The following is an 18457-nucleotide window of genomic DNA, read 5'->3' as shown; positions in this document are numbered from 1 at the left end:
TTCAGACAAGCAAAGATAAGTAATGAGTCTGAAGAATGTGCTTTGGTTTTTACCTTTAAAACTTGGACAGTGATTTGGAAGTGCCCCTTAGTACAACTCCTTTTCTAAATAAAATTCTGCTCCATTTGCAACTCTGAACATGTAAATTGAAGGGGTGGCTCCCTTGGCCAGTGCCTGACCTCTGTGCACACCTTGGTCTGGCGTGACCTCGCCCACACTGCACGCTGCAGCCATATAAATCAGATTTTTGACATGTTATAAAATGCAAGTCACAGCTGCTGTTGTCTGCAGTATTCAAAAACTTTTGAAACACTGCATGTCCAACAAAATTTATTTTGTGTGTGAATGTAAGTTTTTATTGAGGGTAAGTCCTATTTGTTTGGAAAAAAGAAACAGTATCAGTCAGTGATTTTAAAAAATCAAATAGATTTAATGTTCTCCTTCCTGCCTGTTCTCGCTCGTGTGTGTTCTCTCTCGATTGCTTGCTCGCTCTCTCTGCCTCTCTGCTTGTCTAAGAAAAGAGCTGTTGGCTTTGAGAGAAGACCTTGATATTACAACTGTGTTAGTAGATTGAGATTTCTGTTAGAGTCTTTCTGTTTAGGTCAGAAGTGTTCTTTATAGAACAGAATTGGGAGCTTGTAATCATAATGTAAGTATAAATGCTTCACCTCTTCAGATATATGTTTGAATTCTTTTGTTTCTGTTATAGCAGGAAACTTCATATGTAAGAGTGTCTTATTAGCTACATTGCTTTGCCAGATGCCAGACATTTTTTGTGTTTCTGTGGTTAACATTTTCTTTTTTTTTTTTTTTTAATTTAATTTTAAGTTCCGGGATACATGTGCAGGACGTTCAGGTTTGTTACATAGTGTGTTTATTACATGTGTGCCATGGTGGTTTGCTGCACCTATCAGCCCTGGACATTTTTTAAAAGAAAGGTTCGCATGGATTGATAAATGTAATGTGCAATCTATAGTAAACTTAAAAGTGCTTTTATAAAAGTTTTAAAGGTTCTATAAAAGTGCAAAAACTTGAAATGCAATTGAAGATTTTTCTGTAATACATTTTGGCTATTTTCAGTAAATTGAAAAAGTGGAAGTTACTGATTCTACTTAAGAGTCAGATTGTAAATAAGCTTTATGAAAAAGCAGAAAGTCAATTCAGTTCATTCAGTTTTACTTACTGTCTCATATCGTTCATGTAAAATTCCATGTAGTACTCTACTATGTTAATAATGTTTACTAAAAATAAGCCTTATTAGACTTTTCTGCAGAGAGATATTTAAGATTAAATTACATTATTTAGGCAATGATTTATATTAAGTATGTTATTCATCTTTTAGTTTTGTTCATATTTTTTATTGAAATGTAATAGGTATCTAAAAATGCCGTAACTAAAATTTGTCCCTAGTATATAAATGTCTTTATTATTTTCAACATTTAAGAATATTGCTGTTAGAATATTTGACATTTTGTAATGCCCTTAAAAGAAGACCATTTTCCCTAAATTATTATTTTTTAAAATGTTTTAGGTACTGTTTTTCAACCCTAATCTCTTGACCAAGAATGAAACTATTTACAAATTAAGATGCCAACAGGTAATTTCTTATACATTTATATGTTTTTGTCAATATGTTTCCATAGCAACAGAACAACGATCAAAAATGTATATTAACACAAGACTGTATTATTCCCTTCCAACATCACTGGAAGAGATGTGAATATGAAATTAATATTTCAAATATGAAATATTTGGTTTTGAGAGACCTTCCTTTATGACATAAAACTACTTTATTTTAGACATATATGTTTTATTGGTTTTATAACCTGATACATTCTAGCTTGTTCTATATCTGAAATCAGCTCAAATAGTAAAGGAAATAGAAGTCAGAATAAAAGTAGATTCAGAAATAGTGATTCAGGTTAGATGAGTTTTCTTTATTGATAAAATAAATGCCAAGTGTTGAGATATGTTTGACTATAATCTGATTAAAACAAGGACACTAATTTTAGCTGTGATAAAGTTACTTTCCACCCTCAGTGGAAAACCATATATGATGACTCCTTTGATTCTGATATAATGTTAATTTTATTTTTTAGCCAAATTATTCCTGAAAAATTTTATAATCTTATTGAAAGTTGTTTGATTAGGAAGAAGCATGGCATTGTGTAAAAAAAAAAAATCTCAATTCATTTTGGTTGATTTTACTTTCTTTTTCACCAGTTCTCTGTAGTTCTGATTTCCTCTTTTCATTTTTATACTCTTTGGGCTATAATGTGATGCTGAAACAGGATTTTCTCAATTCTAAAGTAAAACAAAAGTTTTAAAATGTGAAAATCTGATTGTGGAGATATCTGACTCATAGCAATTATATCTTAGCAAGCATTGATATCTTAATGGCACATAAATGCTAGATAATTTTTTAAATTAATATACTAATTTTAATGTCAAATTGGAGTCCCAATGGGAGTAATGCCATTTTCTTATTCCCATTAGATGATTCTGGGTCATTTCCTAGACAGAAACAATTAAGAACTAACAACGTACAATATTAAAGCAATATAATTTCCCCTTTAAGGCTGAAAGATAAAATATTCACCAATTTTCTCTTCATAAATTACTAGTATAATGACTCAATGAATCCTTCTGTTATTCTAATTTTTTCTATACAATGGTTTTGGTGGCCAGGGATTTTTTATAAAAGGTCTTGGGGGTGAGGCTGGAAGGAAGGAGAGGTACCAAGGGAGAAAGGGAAGGCAGAGAGATAAAGGCAGATAAAGGAAAGGTCAAAGATAAAGAAAGAAGATGAGGCTGAAGAAAGAGGAAAGAGAGACAAGAAGCAAGAGAGAAGTAGAGGCTTATTTTCTTAGTATTCTAAAAGATTTGGCTGTATATCAAGCTATGACTTAGCTTTTTAATTTTTCTGTGTAACTTTAGATATGTCTTTATAGTTAGTAGCTATTACCTAAAATCACCTTGCAAATCAACACCTTATAAGATTATTTTTGGTTTCTGACATTTAGATTGTCATATAGGAACATTTAAAGTTAACTTTGGAAATAAAAAATTAATTATCTAAATCCTTTCCCAGACGCAATTTCAGATATTAATGTATTTGAGACCTAATAGGAAAAACAAGAATCTAAATAAATTCTTGGGACAGGGAAACTCTAGGTAATACTGCCAAATCTCTGTAGTAAGTGAGAAAGGCCCTGTTTGTTCTAAGATCCTAATCACCTCCTTTTAATCTAACTAATATAGGCATTCCTTATTTCTGTTATTTAGTGTCTAAACCCATTATAGTTAATGGCCATATCTTTAGGACATAATTTTTCTCTCAAAGACATAGAAGTCCCAGTCTGTCAAATAAGGAATAGAATTAAGTCTTTCATTTTGAGAAAAAAAAATTATTCATTCTGATTTTCAGAATTGCTACTTCAGTTTAAGATAGTTATTCCTATTCCTTGCTGCATTAGGAAAACTTTAATTTGCTTTTCTCTATTTTATATATGTATGTGTTTTAGATCACGAAGAGCCCTGTGGTCCCAGTCACAAGTCATTTTGCCTGAATGGGGGGCTTTGTTATGTGATACCTACTATTCCCAGCCCATTTTGTAGGTGAGTTAAATGGACTAAGGGAAGATGTTAACTTTATTTTTTTATTGTCTACTAACTTCTTTGAGAAGTGATAAAAAGTAAACAAAAAGTGTAAGATGAAAAGGTATGAGGCATATTCTTCGTATTTATGTAGGGAAAATTTATCCTTTTAAAACAAAACAAAAACAAATAGCACAATAAAAATCTCACTAATCAAGGTGTTTATTTTGAAAATTGGTAATGGTAGTTCCTAGCCTAGACATATTTTTAAAAAATAATCCCTTTTAGTGAACTCTTTGGTTTTAGCAATTTAAGGAGGGCAGTCTGTGCTTAATATTCCTGGCAAAATAGCTAGGGAATTTGCTAATCAAAAAAACCTAATATGAGATATTTTATTTTGAGTTTTTAATACATAAGCACATGATAACAGAGTTGGCACCAAAACTTACACTTTATATGTTAAAAAGCAAAAGAAGCATTGTTTTTCTAATAGTGGTAGCAAATAAAAAAGAATGGTATCTTAGCCACTATTGTTTTAAAATAATATAATTCACTGCGCGAGTACAGATACAGCCAGTGACCCATAAAAAACTTCAAAATAGTACTTCTGTAGCCTGATTCCTATGAGTTGGTTGAATAAGATTTAAGTGTGTAATAATAAACCTCTTTTTAGTATATGAGTTAACATCGTAGTACTGCCGTATACTGTGGAGCTAACACTTAAGATCTAAAGATATTTTGTAACACATGTGAATTACTCTTTTTTGTTCTTTAACCAAACTGAGAAGTATAGAATCTAGATTTAAGATCTTACTGTACATAAAAGGACAGAAAAGTAAAATTCATAGGAAAAGTTGAAGATACTGGGATGTAGTATGGAGGAGAGGAGACAAAAAGATATAACCTCACAACTATCTCAAGAAGATTTTAGGGCTTTTCACATGGGGAATAGTGCCCCGGTGTTTTTCTTCTCTAGTGAATATGTAAAGGGAAGGGAATGGAGGAACAAATTAACAATTACTTAACACTCATGATGTGCCTCAGGAGTATACTCTTTTGGTTTTTAAATCTGTTTTCTGCGATATAATTTATGTATAATGAACTACATTCATTTACAGTGCGCAATGGATTAATTTTGACAAATGTTTGTACCTGTGAAATCACCACCACTATCACATCTAGATATAGAACATTTCCATAGATAGTCCCCCCCAAATTTTGTTGCTGACTCTGCTCAACACTTAATTCTCACAAACATCTTAGAGAAAGGAGGCAGGGGAGACCTTAGAAAATAATACAAAAAAAAAAAAAAGAGGAGAAAATGAGAAATTAAGTGACATGCCAAAGGTCATATAGCTGGGAAGAAGAAAGATGTCACCTTTGAATACAACTCCCAAGTTTCACTTAACTTTATAATATGTTCATTCTGGATTCTTTCTAAGGTGATATGGCATGTAGCATGTATAAAATAAAACAAGAATGCTTATCAGAAGAAGTGCATTTAGATCAGGCATGGTGGCTCACACCTGTAATCCCAGCACTTTGGGAGGCCGAGGCGGGCGGATCACAGGGTCAAGAGACCGAGACCATCCTGTCTAACATGGTGAAACCCCATCTCTATTAAAAGTACAAAAAATTAGCCAGGCGTAGTGGCACACACCTATAGTCCCAGCTACTCAGGAGGCTGAGGCAGGAGAATGGCGTGAACCCAGGAGGCAGAGCTTGCCACAGTGAGCCAAGATCGTGCCACTACACTCCAGGCTGGGCGACAGAGTGAGACTCCATCTCAAAAAAAAAAAAGAAGAAGTGCATTTAATAATTTTTAAATACTAATATTTTGTGTCTTGATCTTGATGATGGCTACATGGGTATAAAGACTATTCTTTCTCCATTGGATTGCCTTTGCCCCTTTGTCAAAAATCACTTGATCATTTATGTGCAGGTCTATTTCTGGACTATTCTTTTCTGTTGATCTATGTGTCCTGTCTTTTCACCAATACCAGTCTTGATAAACATAGCTTTATAATGAGCAAAATCAGGTAGCATGATTCCTTAACTTTGTTCTTTGGCTCAATGACCTTTAGCCTTATTTTCTAATAGACAGTATTTAATGTTAAAATTTTCAAATACATTTCTGTTTTACCCTAAAAATTTTATAGTTTGTTGTTCAGTTTTAGGTTTAAACATTTTTTCATTATGATTTCTTCTGTAACCTATAGGGTGTTTTCCTATGCTTTTGTATTTGTACCTGATTTAATGGCATTGTGGGCAGAGTGCTTGGTCCATCAAGCTATGCACTTAATGTCTATCTGTATACTAGCTATCTGTTATACCTCACTGAATAAGTTGACAGAAAGAACTAAGAATGCTGGAATTTGGAGATTCATTAAAATGGAAAGAAACCTAGGTTGTCATCCTGCTTTTGTACCTTGGATAGATGCATTTTTAATGTATTTTCAAAAAGTTACCAATGATAGAGAATGGCCAAGTTTGCTGGCAACCCACAGCGGGTGTAAAAATGTATATAGTTTCTTCCTGATATCAGAATGTAAGAGTAGTAATTACGGAGTAGTTGAAACCATGCCACATGGGTTCATGATGGATAGAGAATGAAGCAAGGTCACCACATTGCACAACAGCAGGAGATTCTGTGTCTTGGCACCCTCTTTGTAATGTGAATGATGTATTCTGGAGTTGCTAAACACCCTGGAAGGAAGTGAAGTAGGGGGGCGGGGTAGGGAACGAAAGGGCGGCTGAGAGAAAAGGAAAAAAATATAGTGCCTGAAGGCTGAGTGACATTGAATGGCAGATGTATTTTAATTCATATTTTATAAAAAATAACTGCTTTCCAATTATCTTAGGAGCACATTTCTAATGTAGCCCTATAGGCTGTAATAGCAATAGCTAAGAGTGATAAACTCATTTTCCATCCCACTTCATACTGTTTTCTGCATTTCCTGTTTCTATTATGACATCTCAACCATCTTGTCACTGAGAAACCCCAGACTTATATTTGACTCTGTCATTGCCCTCTTGTCCAGTTGTCAAATCATATTTCTACCTTTGCTGTATCTCTCATCTCTCTAGTCCTTTCTGTTCTTACTATTATTATACTAGCTCAGAGTTTCTTAATTCCTTGCTTTGTCTATAGAAATAGTTCCTAACCAATTTTCCCAGAGCCTAATTATCATCATCTGTCCAGCTAAAACAAAAAAACTCTTCAGTGACAGCCCTCACACCTACCCATCTACCACTCATGAAGTAATACCTCACTTTTTAGCCTAGCTCTTTCAGCCTTCTACCATTTGGCCCTCAAACTACCTTTGTGGCCATTTCTTCCTTGGTCTGCATTCTAACTAGAACCATTCACTATTTACATTAGATATACTTTGTGTTATGTTGCCTGCCAACCCCTCCTGTTTCTCCTCCTCCTCAGTCTACTCCACATGAAAATGAAAATGAAAAGGATGAAGACCTTTATGATTATCTACTTCCACTTAATGAATAGTAAGAGGTATATTTTCTCTTCCTTACAATTTTCTTTTCTTTCTTTCATGTTTTGTTTTTGTTTTTGTTTTGAGACGGAGTCTCACTGGCTGGAGTGCAGTAGTGCGATGTAACCTCCGCCTCCCAGGTTCAAGCGATTCTCCTGCCTCTCAGCCTCCTGAGTAACTGAGATTACAGGTGTGTGCCACCACACCCAGCTAAATTTTGTGTTTTTAGTAGAGGCGGGGTTTTGCCATTTTAGCCAGGCTAGTCTTGAACTCCTGACCTCAGGTGATCCACCCACCTTGGCTTCCCCAAATGCCGAGATTACAGGTGTGAACCACTGCACCTGGCCCTTTTTTTTTTTTTTTTTTAAGAGACAGGGTCTTGCTCTGTTGCCCAGGCTGAAGTGCAGTGGCTTGATCATAGTTCACAGCAACCTCAAACTCCTGAGCTCAAGTGATCCTCCTGCCTCAGCCTCCCAAGAAGCAGGGACTACAGGCACACGCCACTGCCCTTGGTAATTTATTTTTTGTGGAGGATGGGGTTTTGCTGTGTTGACTAGGCTGGTCTCAAACTCCTAGCATCAAACTCCCGGCCTTAAGTGATCCTCCCACCTCAGCTTCCCAAGGTGCTGGGATTACAGGTATGAGCCACTTCATCCAGCCCCCTTACAAGTTTCTTAATAACATTTTCTTTTCTCTAGCTTGCTTTATTGTAAGACTATAGTATGTAATACATATAACATATAAAATATGTGTTAATCGACTGTTTATGTTATTAGTAAGGCTTCCAGTCAACAGAAGGCTATTAGTAGTTAAGTTTTGAGGGAGTCAAAAGTTGTATGTGGATTTTTGACTGCATGGGGGTTGTTGCCCCAACCCCTATATCATTCAAGGGTCAACTGTATTTGTGCCTTAAGATCTAAAATACTTCTAGTCAGCACATAGTTGCATCATGTGTTTTCGTCCATTTTTCTAATCTCTGTCTTTCATCAGATAATTTAATCTATTTACATTTAAAGTAATTACTGATAAGAAGGGGCTTTTGTAATTTTGTTATTTATTTTCTATATGCCTTATCACTTTTTTGTTTTTCATTTTCTATATGACTGTCTTTTGTGTTTAATTGATTTATTCGCAGTAAAACTTTTTTTTCTTTTCTTTTCTTTTTTTTTTTTTGAGACGGAGTTTTGCTCTTGTTGCCCAGGCTGGAGTGCAATGACGCTATCTCGGCTCACCGCAACCTCCGCCTCCCGGATTCAAGCGATGATTCTCCTGCCTCAGCCTCCCGAATAGCTGGGATTACAGGCACGGCCACCATGCCTGGCTAATTTTGTATTTTTAGTAGAGACAAGATTTCTCCATGTTGGTCAGGCTGTTCTCGAACTCCTGACCTCAGGTGATTTGCCTGCCTCAGCACCCCAAAGTGCTGGGATTACAGATGTGAGCCACTGCACCCAGCCTGTAGTAAAATGTTTAAATTCCTTTTTCATTTCCTTTTGTGTATATTCTATAACTATTTTCTTTGCATTTACCATGGGGATTAAATTTAACTTTTTAAAGTTATAACACTAATTTGAATTTATACCAGCTTAACTTAAATCACATATAAGAACTGCTTCTTTATAGCTCTGTCCCCACTTCTTTCATTTATTGTCACAAAATTATATTTTTGTATATTGTGGCTACAAAACATAAACTAAGAATTCAGCTCAATACATTTATCTCTTAAATTATGCAGAAGATAAAAATGGGATTACAAACTATTTTTATGGTAATACTAGCTTTTAAAATTGTTCATGTATTTATCTTTATGGATATCTTAATTTCACCACCTAGGACTCCCTGAGTTTTTCTTACAGAACAGGTCAAGTGATAATGAATTTTGTCAGCTTTTATCTCAGAATGCCTTAAAAACTCTTAGTTTTGAAGGACTGCTTGTTGAATATAGGATTCTTGGTTCCAGTTGTTTTTGTTTGTTTATTTAGCCATTTGAATTTATCAGCCTACTGTCTTCTGGCTTGCATAGTTTTCATCAGGGAAATCTGTTGATAATCTCGTTGAGGATGCCTTCTATGTGAGGAGTCACTTTTCTTGCTGCTTTCAGGATTCTCTCTTTGGTTTTTAAAAGTTTGATTGTAGCGTGTCTCATTATGGGTCTCTCTGAGTTCATCTTACTTGGATTTCATTAACCTTTTTGGATATTTATATTGTCTTTCATCAAATTTGGGAAGTTTTAAACAATTATTTCTTTAAATATTCTTTCTATCCCTTTCTTTTTTCTCTTTTTGGAACTCTGACAATAGGTATGTTGGTCCGTTTGATGTTGTCCCATGGGACCCTTAGGCTCTGTTCACTTTTCTTTAATCTTTTTTCCTTCTGTTAGACGACTCAACAGTTGTCATTATCTTATGTTCATCTATTTTAACATAATGTTTTAAAATTATAAGTTTTCCTCTGAGAATTAATTTAATAGCTCACAATTTTTGATGTGTCATATTTTCATTTTGTTTAATTCAAATGTTTACTAACATCCTTTGAAGTTTTTTTGATCTGTTAATTCTATGAAAGTGTATTGCTCAATTTTCAGCATTTGTGGATTTTCTGGTTATATTTTATTACTGGTTTCAAGTTTAATTCCATTATAGTCAGAGAATATACTCTTTACAATTTTGTTCCTTTGAAATTTATTGAGACTTACTTTATGGCCCTTCATGGAATCTATTTTGGTGATGTTCTAGGCATATTTGAAAAGGAGCAATTCATTGGTGTAGCATTCTGTAAATTTCAATTAAGTCACATTGGTAAATAATGCTATCCAAACATTCTCTTTCCAGACTGATATTTTGCCTGATTATTCTATCACTTACTGAGATATGTATGTTAAAAACTTCAAGTATGATGGTAGATTGCCTGCTTCTCCTTTCCCCAGTTTTGCTTTATATTTTTTGAAGCTATGTTAATTATTACATGTACATAAGTTTAGACTTCTGATGTGCTCTTGTTTAATTGCCCCTTTTATCATTACACAATGTTCTGCTTTATCTTTAGTATTACTTCTTGCTGTAATGTCTACCTCTCTGCTATTAGTATAGCTTTCTATTTGTTGCTGTTTTACACAGTATATCTCTTTCTATCCTTTTTTAACCTATCTGTATCTTTATATTTAAAGTATGTGTTTAATAAACATATAGATAGGTCTTTAAAAAATTCAATCTGATAGTCTCTATCTCTTAATTGTATGATTTAGTCAATTTAGTCCATCTGCATTTAATGAACTTACTGATATGGCTAGGTTTAAGTCTACCATCTTGCTGCTGTTTTCTCATTGTCCCATTTGCTTGTTGACCAGCATTTTCCTCTAGCATTCCTTCTTTTCTGCCCTTTTATTGGCTAATTATTTTTTAAGTTCCCACTTTATTTTCTTCATTATCTCTTGTTATACACATTACTCTTTGAGTAATTATCCTAGATATTACAATATACATTCTTAATGTATTACAGTCTACCCTCAATTAGTACTTTCATTCTTCCTGAACAAATGCAAGTATCTTCTAACAGTTTAAATCCTTAATCACTTTTTTCCCTTTGTACTATTGTTGTGCTGTCACATATGTTTAGTGATCAGCCCCTTTGCATTTCACACAGTTTTAGAAATAGCTGGGTTTAACTTTATTCTCTTCTTGTTTTCTGTTTATTTTGTCTCTTCTTTGCTCCTTTTTTCATCTGGGAGATTTCATTTATCCTTTCTGGCCCAACCCAGCTTTTGATTGAGTGGCTAAGTCTTTGTTTTCTCCACTTTCAAGTTAGGCACTTTGGAGCTTTTGAGCTAAGCTTTGTAGCCCCTTGTTCCATACAGGTTCAAAATCTGACAAAAATCTAGCTGGGAGGAGGATACTTGTTATATGTTTGTTGTAGGCCCCTCCTATGGCAAGTTTTAAATAGATAATATGTTCACATTTTTCAAAGATCAAAACCAAAACCAAAAGATACATTGATGTATATTTCTGTCATTTCTGTCTCTTAACATTTTTCCTTCCTGTGTACTAGAAGAAAGTAGTAAGCCCTTATCTAAACTTCCAGTGCTTCTTTTTGCAAATTCGAGGAAATACAAATGCATATTTTAACCTCCCATTCTTAGTAGAATAGTTCTTAATATATAAGTCATTCAATAAGTATTTGTCAAATGAAGCAAAGAACAAACATTGTATACTTGTGTGGTCCCATATGGTAGCCAGGAGCCATGTGTGGCTACTGAGCACTTGAAATGTGGCTAGTGTGACTGAGAACTGAATGGAGATGTGCAATGAGCATCAAATAATCCTTAAATTTTGAAAACTTAATATGAAAAAAAGTGTGAACTATCTCAGTAACTTTTATATTGATTACATGTTGAAATGATAATATTTTGGATATATTGAAGTAAAAATATATTACTAAAAATAATTTCACCCTTTTTGTTTTTTTTTAATGTGGCTGCAAAAATTGGGGCCAGGCATGGTGGCTCACACCTGTAGTCCCAGCACTTTGGGAGGCCAAGGCAGGAGGAATGCTTGAGGCCAGGAGTTTGAGACCAGCCTGGACAACATAGTGGGACCTCATCTTTACCAAACAAAACAAAACAAAAATACCAGGTGTGGTGGTGTGTGCCGATAGGGAGGCTAAGGTGGGAGGATCGCTTGAGCCCAGGAGTTCAGTGCTGCAGTGAACATGATCATGCCACTGTACACCAGCCTGGGCAATAGAGCAAAACCCTGTCTCTAAAAGAGATAAAAATAATTAAGAAAAATTTAAAACTAGACACTTAATTCTGTCGGGTAGTGTTGCTATATGTACTATCCTGTAGTTCTTTTCTCTTAACAATGTATCCTGGATATCTACTCATTTTAATATATGGCTTCCCAATTCTTTTTTACAACTAGAAGGTATTCTGTTTGTGTGAATATACCATCATGTATTTAACCAAGCCTCTATTGATGAATATTGCACACAAAATGCAGCAGTACACATGATGTGTACCACTGTGCCCAGCTCATTTTTTACCTTGCACATAAATCTGCACATGTATGAAATTATATAATTATATATCAGTAAAATAAAGTCTGGAAGTGAGATTCCTGGGTTAAAGATAAATGCATTTGTAACTTGAATATATGTTGCCAAATTGCTGTCCATAAGGATTGTGCTATTTTGAATTCTCACCAATATATTTGGGTACCTGTTTTTCTATAACCTTGCAACAGATTTGTCAAACTTCTGGAGTTTTTCAAATCTGATAGATGAAAACATAGTATCTCAGTGTTAATTTTTGTTTTCCTACTGATGAGGAAAGCTGGGCATAGTTCAGTTGTTTAAATATTAATTAAAATCTTTTTGATAATGTATTTGTTTACATATTGTTTTTATATTAGGAAGATTAACCTTTTGTCTATAATATTAATTATAGATAATTATTTATAGCTTATTTTTCCTTTTACCTAGCTTATGGTGTTTAGTTTTCCATGCAGTTGTTTTTTGGTTTTACTGCAGTCAAATCTATCAATTTTTTTTAAAAGCTCTTCAAGTTTGAGTCATACTTTTAAAAGACTTTCTGGCCAGGTGCGGTGGCTCATGCCTGTAATCCCAACACTTTAGGAGGCCGAGGTGGGTGGATCACCTGAGGTCAGGAGTTCCAGACCAACCTGGCCAACATGGTGAAACCCCATTTCTACTGAAAACACAAAAATTAGCCAGGCGTGGTGGCAGGCGCCTGTAATCCCAGCTACTTGGGAGACTTAGGTGGGAGAATCTTTTGAATCCGGGAGGCAGAGGTTGCAGTGAGCCAAGATCATGCCATTGCACTCTAGGCTGGCCTCCTGAGTAGCTGGGACTACAGATGTGTGCCACTGTGCCCAACTAATTTTTTTTACTTTTAGTAGAGACAAGGTCTTACTATGTTACCCATACTGGTCTTGAGCTTCTGGTCTCAAATGATCCTCCCATCTCGGCCTCCCAACGTCCTGGGATTATAGGCATAAGCCACTATGCCCAGTCTCTATTTGGATTATGTATATGGTTTAAGATATAGATCCAGATTTATCTTTTTTAATATGGCTACTGTCTTAGTCTGTTTCTGCTGCTGTAACAGTACTTGAGACTGGATAATTTACAGACAGTAGAAACATATTTCTCACAGTTTTGAAGGCTGGTAAGTCAAAGATCAAGGCACCAGCTTTTGGTGTCTGGTGAGGGCCTTTTTGTTGCAAGCTCACATAGCAGAAGGGGCAAATGCTGAAAACACATGGCAGAGGGCAGAAGAGTGAAAAGGGCCAAACACTGTGTCCTCACATGGCAGAAGAGTAGAAGAGCATAAAAAGGCCTAAGCTACTTTCCTTTAGCCTTTTTATAAAGAACTAGTCCATTCATGATGGTGAAGAAAGCCCCAACTCCTTATGCCAGCACAATGGAGATTATGTTTCACCATGAATTTTTTAGAGGGGATGCATAGCACCTACCCAGTCTTGCCTACATTTCAGTTTATATATCATAATTCCTATTACAATGTCAGCCCTGTAAGGGCAGAAGTTTTTATCTATATGTTTACTGCTAGAACAGTACCTGAAACATAGTAAGTACTCAATAAATATTTATTAAATGAATATCCTCATGGCTAACTCCCCTTCATCCTTTTAGTCTTCACTATCAATCTTTCAATGATGCCTCCTAGACCACTTTTTAAAAAGTGAAATCCATTCTTCTCCTATTCCCTCTCTTCCTTTCTTACCATCTACCAACATACTATATAACTTACTTTACATTCTATCTCCCCAAGCTAGAATATAAGTCCCACAGGGAAAGAAATTTTTATTTTTTGTTCACTGAGATTTTCCGTGCATCTAGAACAGGCCTAGAGTCAGTTTTCAGTAATTATCTGTTGAGTGAATGAATGCCCCACTACTTTGTTGACTTCTATTATCATTATAATAATTTTTCTGTTAATTCTCTTGGGTTTCTTATTATGTAGGATAAAATTTGATAAAGCAGAGTGATCTGAAACCCAAGTCAAGCTTTGTATCCTTTATGAAGCTTTTCTGGGTAGAATTAGCCATTCAGCCCTGTGGCAGAGGCTGTTAGTGTCCAATAACTATGTGGTCCTCTGCATTTGCCAGCCTCACTTACAGTTAGACTGGTTCTATGTGATTGGGTTCTGGATGGTAGAGTATGGGCAAAAGGGATGCAAGCCAGTCACAAGTCTGGCCCTGAAAAATCAACTCCTGAAAAACTCCACCTCTCACTTTTCCTGCCTTAGTGACCTTGGAGGCCATGTTCTCCAGGTATCGGGGCCAAGAGATGGATAAGGGCTGCCTGACTGGCATTGGGCATTAGACTGTAATGTGAGCAAGGATTAAACTGTCATTCTATGAAGTCACCAGTATTTGTACGTTTGCATTTAAAGGTAGCTAGTATTAACTTTGTTGACTATTATATGCCCGCACTGTACCCAGACATATTTCTATCTTATATATCTTATATATCTCTCTACTGTACTTAGTGTTTATGTGTCTGTTGTTCTCTAATAGAATCTAAGCCCCTTGGGACTGAATAATTCTCTTGTCTTTGAGTCTTCTACATCTAGTGTATATCATAGAATTTAATAAATTTTGAGTAATTTAATAAATTACTCAAAAATGTTTCCTGAGTGAATTTTTGAGAAAAACCAAGATGGAAAAGGATTTGGAAATCTAAATCACTAAAACAAAGGGGGTATTTAATACCAAGCAAAGAAGGGTGAGAAGATGAGATGAAATTCTATGAAGAATATCTTTGCAATATATATCTTTGCAATACAGATTTTTAAATATTAAATATTAATGGAGTTGAATTAGTACCAAAAAAATTTTTTCTCATATTAGAGAAAATTAGGAGATGAATTATTTCATAAAAAGTTATTTGTAATTTTGTACAGAAATGTTACTGAAATTATTTTTGCCCTTATTTAGTTTACATATTTTTCTCTCTCATTAAATTTATAACATATCAGATCTCTGAAAATCTCCAACTTCTCTTAGTCTACTAAGTATTAGAGTGTGAAAAGTCTCAGATGGGGAGAAGATCATGGAAAGCCTTAAAAATACTATTAAAATAATTTTTCTCCCATTGACACCTACCTCATCCTTCTTACAATGTTTCTCAACCAGTATGTGTTAGAAGAAAATTTCAAATATAGAGCTAATTCTGGCCATCAAGTAGCAATGTGTAATACTGATATTTATAGATCTTTATGATATAATTCCCATAATACATTTCACTGAAAACATTCAAGGTTTGATCTACAATCAATTTTATTTTCATATTCTGAAACAGCCATTTCATCTGATTCCTACCAAGACTATGTAGTAATAATAAATATAATATTGGGATCTAGTACTATCATTAGTAGACGAATGATCTAAGCAAGTCACTAGTTGCTATTCAAATAAATGGTTATAAATAGGAATTTGGCACTTTTTCCAGTTTTGTGACCGAATCTCTTCTTTGCTACTCTAAGAGGTTTTATGTCAGGAACTATTACCTAGTTTCCTGACTTTTCAAAAGTGTGTTCTTTTGTATCTCTTTATTTCACTGTCTTCTATAACTAAACACATATGCTCTATTAAAAAACAAGGCTCATTTATTTAATAATGTGACTAATTGAACTTCAAACTCTTGTAGTTAAAAGATTTGTACTACTCAATGAAGTTAGTATATCTAGGGAATAAATAGCCCCATGGACTACTGTGTGACCATGGTATTATCACAGTCTGAGGTCTCCCCTCAGTGTGGACTGTTAAGAGTTTAATGAAGTACATTGTGAGGGATCTCATCTCTCACAGCAGATACATGTTGATTAGGCTTACAGAGCTAATGTCTAAAGTAAGCATTTTTATTTATTTATTGAGATGTGGCCTCGTTATGTTGCCCAGGCTGGATACTTCAATTTGTTAATGTATGATGATATATAACTGACACAGAATTGAGTTGATGTGAGTCAGGCATTCTTTTTCTCTGTAGACTGACATGTGTAGGAAGCCAAATTTGTAATCAGAATATTTTAATGGGTATAGAGAAAACAAGAAAACAACAGGAATTATGTAATTTAACAGTGTATCTGTAATTAGTCGGATGCATTTATTTCTACAAGAGAGATAATGTGACTTAGAACTGTGATGCATGAGGTCTTCTGGCTACAATTCACTGTCTACTTAACAGTGCTTAGATAGGCACTGCTGATGTTTGCCTCTGTGCCTTTCCTTTCTGTGAGTGTCCCTTGCCGACCAACTCCTCAGACTGACAGCTCCTTCTTTAGATATGTTAATGCATATTCAGCTAGTCTCTATTATTTAAAGGAACTTTGCTTCCTTCTGCTCTGATTCATTGACTTTATAATTTAATTTGCATTATATAATCTTATTTCCTTCAGCTCTAAGTATTAGACATCACATCAGTTTCCCACTTGTACTTAATACACAGTCTAAATATAGTTGAGGTGTGATATAGTTTGGATATGTATCCTCTCCAAATCTCATGTTGAAGTGTGATCCCCAGTGTTTCAGGTGGGGCCTGGTGGGAAGTGTTTGTATCGTGAGGGTAGACCCCTCATGAATGGCTTGGTGCCCTCCTCATGGTAATGAGTGAGTTCTTGCTCTATTAGCTCATGTGAGATCTGACTGTTTAAAAGAGTCTGTAGTCTTCTCCTTTTCTCTCTTGTTCCCTCTCTCACCAGGTGATACACTGGTTCCCCCTCACCTTCTGCCATGATTGTATGCTTCCTGAGGGCTCACCAGAAGCAGATGCTGGCACCATGCTTCCTGTATAGCCTGCAGAAGCATGAGCCAAGATAAACTGCTTTTCTTTCTTTTCTTTTTCTGTCTTTTCTTTCTTTCTCTCTCTCTCTCTCTCTTTCTTTCTTTCTTTTTGAGACAGGGTCTCACTCTGGAGTGAGACGACTCCCGGACTGCAGTGCAGTAGTGCAGTCATGGCTCACTGCAGCCTCTGCACCTCTGGTTCAAGCAATCCTCCCACCTCAGCCTCTGGAGTAGCTGGAACTACTAGAGGCACGTGCCACCATGCCCTCTAATTTTTAAATTTGTAGTAGAGACAGAGTCTTCCTATGTTGTCTAGACTGGACTTGAACTTCCTATGTTGTCCAGACTGGGCTCAAGCAATCCTCCTCCCTTGGCCTCCCAAAGTTCTGGGATTACAGGCATGAGCCACCATGCCCAGCCTCTCTTTTCTTCATAAATTACCCAGCCTCAGATATTCCTTTACAGCAATGCAAATAGACTAAGACAAAGTGTATTACAAATATATTGTTGTGTTGCTTAGTTTAAGTGTCTTCTAGGCCCTAACTTTCAGAAATATGATTCTTGTGGCTAATATACCATTCTTCTTAGTGAAAGCACATAGATTTTTAAATTCTATAAGAACTTTCATGCTTGAGCATTATCAATATAAGTTCTGATTAAAACAACTTGCTTTGGGTACAGCAGGAGTAGCTCATAATCAAATACTCATATATCTCCTTTTTACAAATAATAATAAACTCTGTACAAGTATAAACACTATTTGAAGGCATTGGAGAATGACTAAAAGCAGGAAGAAACAAAAGTAGTTGACACAGAAGAAGGGAATGTCACTGCGTGAGTTTCCCATTTTTATGGCTTTTTGCCTGAGGACAGGCCCTCATCAATTCAACACATAGTGGTAAAATGTGATAGAAATATGCAGGCAGTCACCACAGCTGGAAATTGAATGTCCTGAAGAGAGCCACAGAGTGTGAGCCTGAGTTCTTTATGTCTTTATATGCCCAAGTATCTGGGTGGCCTTGAATTTGTGTGCATAGAGGACTCTAGATAGCCCAGGTAAGGCTAAGAAAAGTAAACAGATATTTCAATTGTTGCAACAGAAGGAGAGAGAGAGTTTCAATTAAGCCAAGTTATAGAAATGTAACAATCTAGAATCTATAACATGTCACTCATAAGGTCTGGGTTAGAATTCAAAATGACTAGACATATGAAGATAGAAAAATGTGATCCATACTCAAGTAAAGAAAATCAGTGGAGTCAGACCTTGAGATGAGCCAAATATTGCAATTAGCAGATAATGATTTTAAATCTTAAGGATTTATTCTCAAGAAAATTTGCTTATTATCAGTGAGTAAATGAGAAACCCCAGCAGAGAAACAGGAAATATGGAAAAATAATTAAATAGAAATTCCAGAACAAAAAAATAACATCTGAAATAAAAAATTTCTGAGTGGGCTTAACAGTGGATTGGAAACAGAAGAAAGAATAGGTGTACTTGAAGCTCTGTTGAAAATATCTATATGAAAAACAGATTTTTTTTTTTTTTTT

At 35.2% G+C, this 18457-nt stretch overlaps 1 protein-coding gene across 2 annotated transcripts in view; it reads left to right on the top strand.

The window, feature by feature from the left end:
• Positions 1 to 243: 243 nt before the first annotated feature.
• NRG4 (neuregulin 4) overlaps positions 244 to 18457 on the top strand; it is a 61237-nt gene continuing 43023 nt past the window's right edge. Inside the window, exons 1-3 of one of the 2 annotated variants that reach the window (XM_011982665.1) lie at positions 244 to 347; positions 1532 to 1597; positions 3525 to 3618. In XM_011982665.1, coding sequence (XP_011838055.1) covers positions 1588 to 1597; positions 3525 to 3618 — 104 coding nt within the window. In that variant the 5' untranslated portion in view covers positions 244 to 347; positions 1532 to 1587. Of the gene's footprint in view, positions 348 to 444; positions 650 to 1531; positions 1598 to 3524; positions 3619 to 18457 lie in introns of those variants that run through there. The other variant, XR_001006352.1, reaches the window with a different exon arrangement.

This window comes from Mandrillus leucophaeus, unplaced genomic scaffold (genome assembly GCF_000951045.1).
Source record: "Mandrillus leucophaeus isolate KB7577 unplaced genomic scaffold, Mleu.le_1.0 Scaffold241, whole genome shotgun sequence".
NCBI classification, from domain to species: Eukaryota; Metazoa; Chordata; class Mammalia; order Primates; family Cercopithecidae; genus Mandrillus; species Mandrillus leucophaeus.
This window is presented reverse-complemented; position numbering and strand designations above follow the sequence as displayed.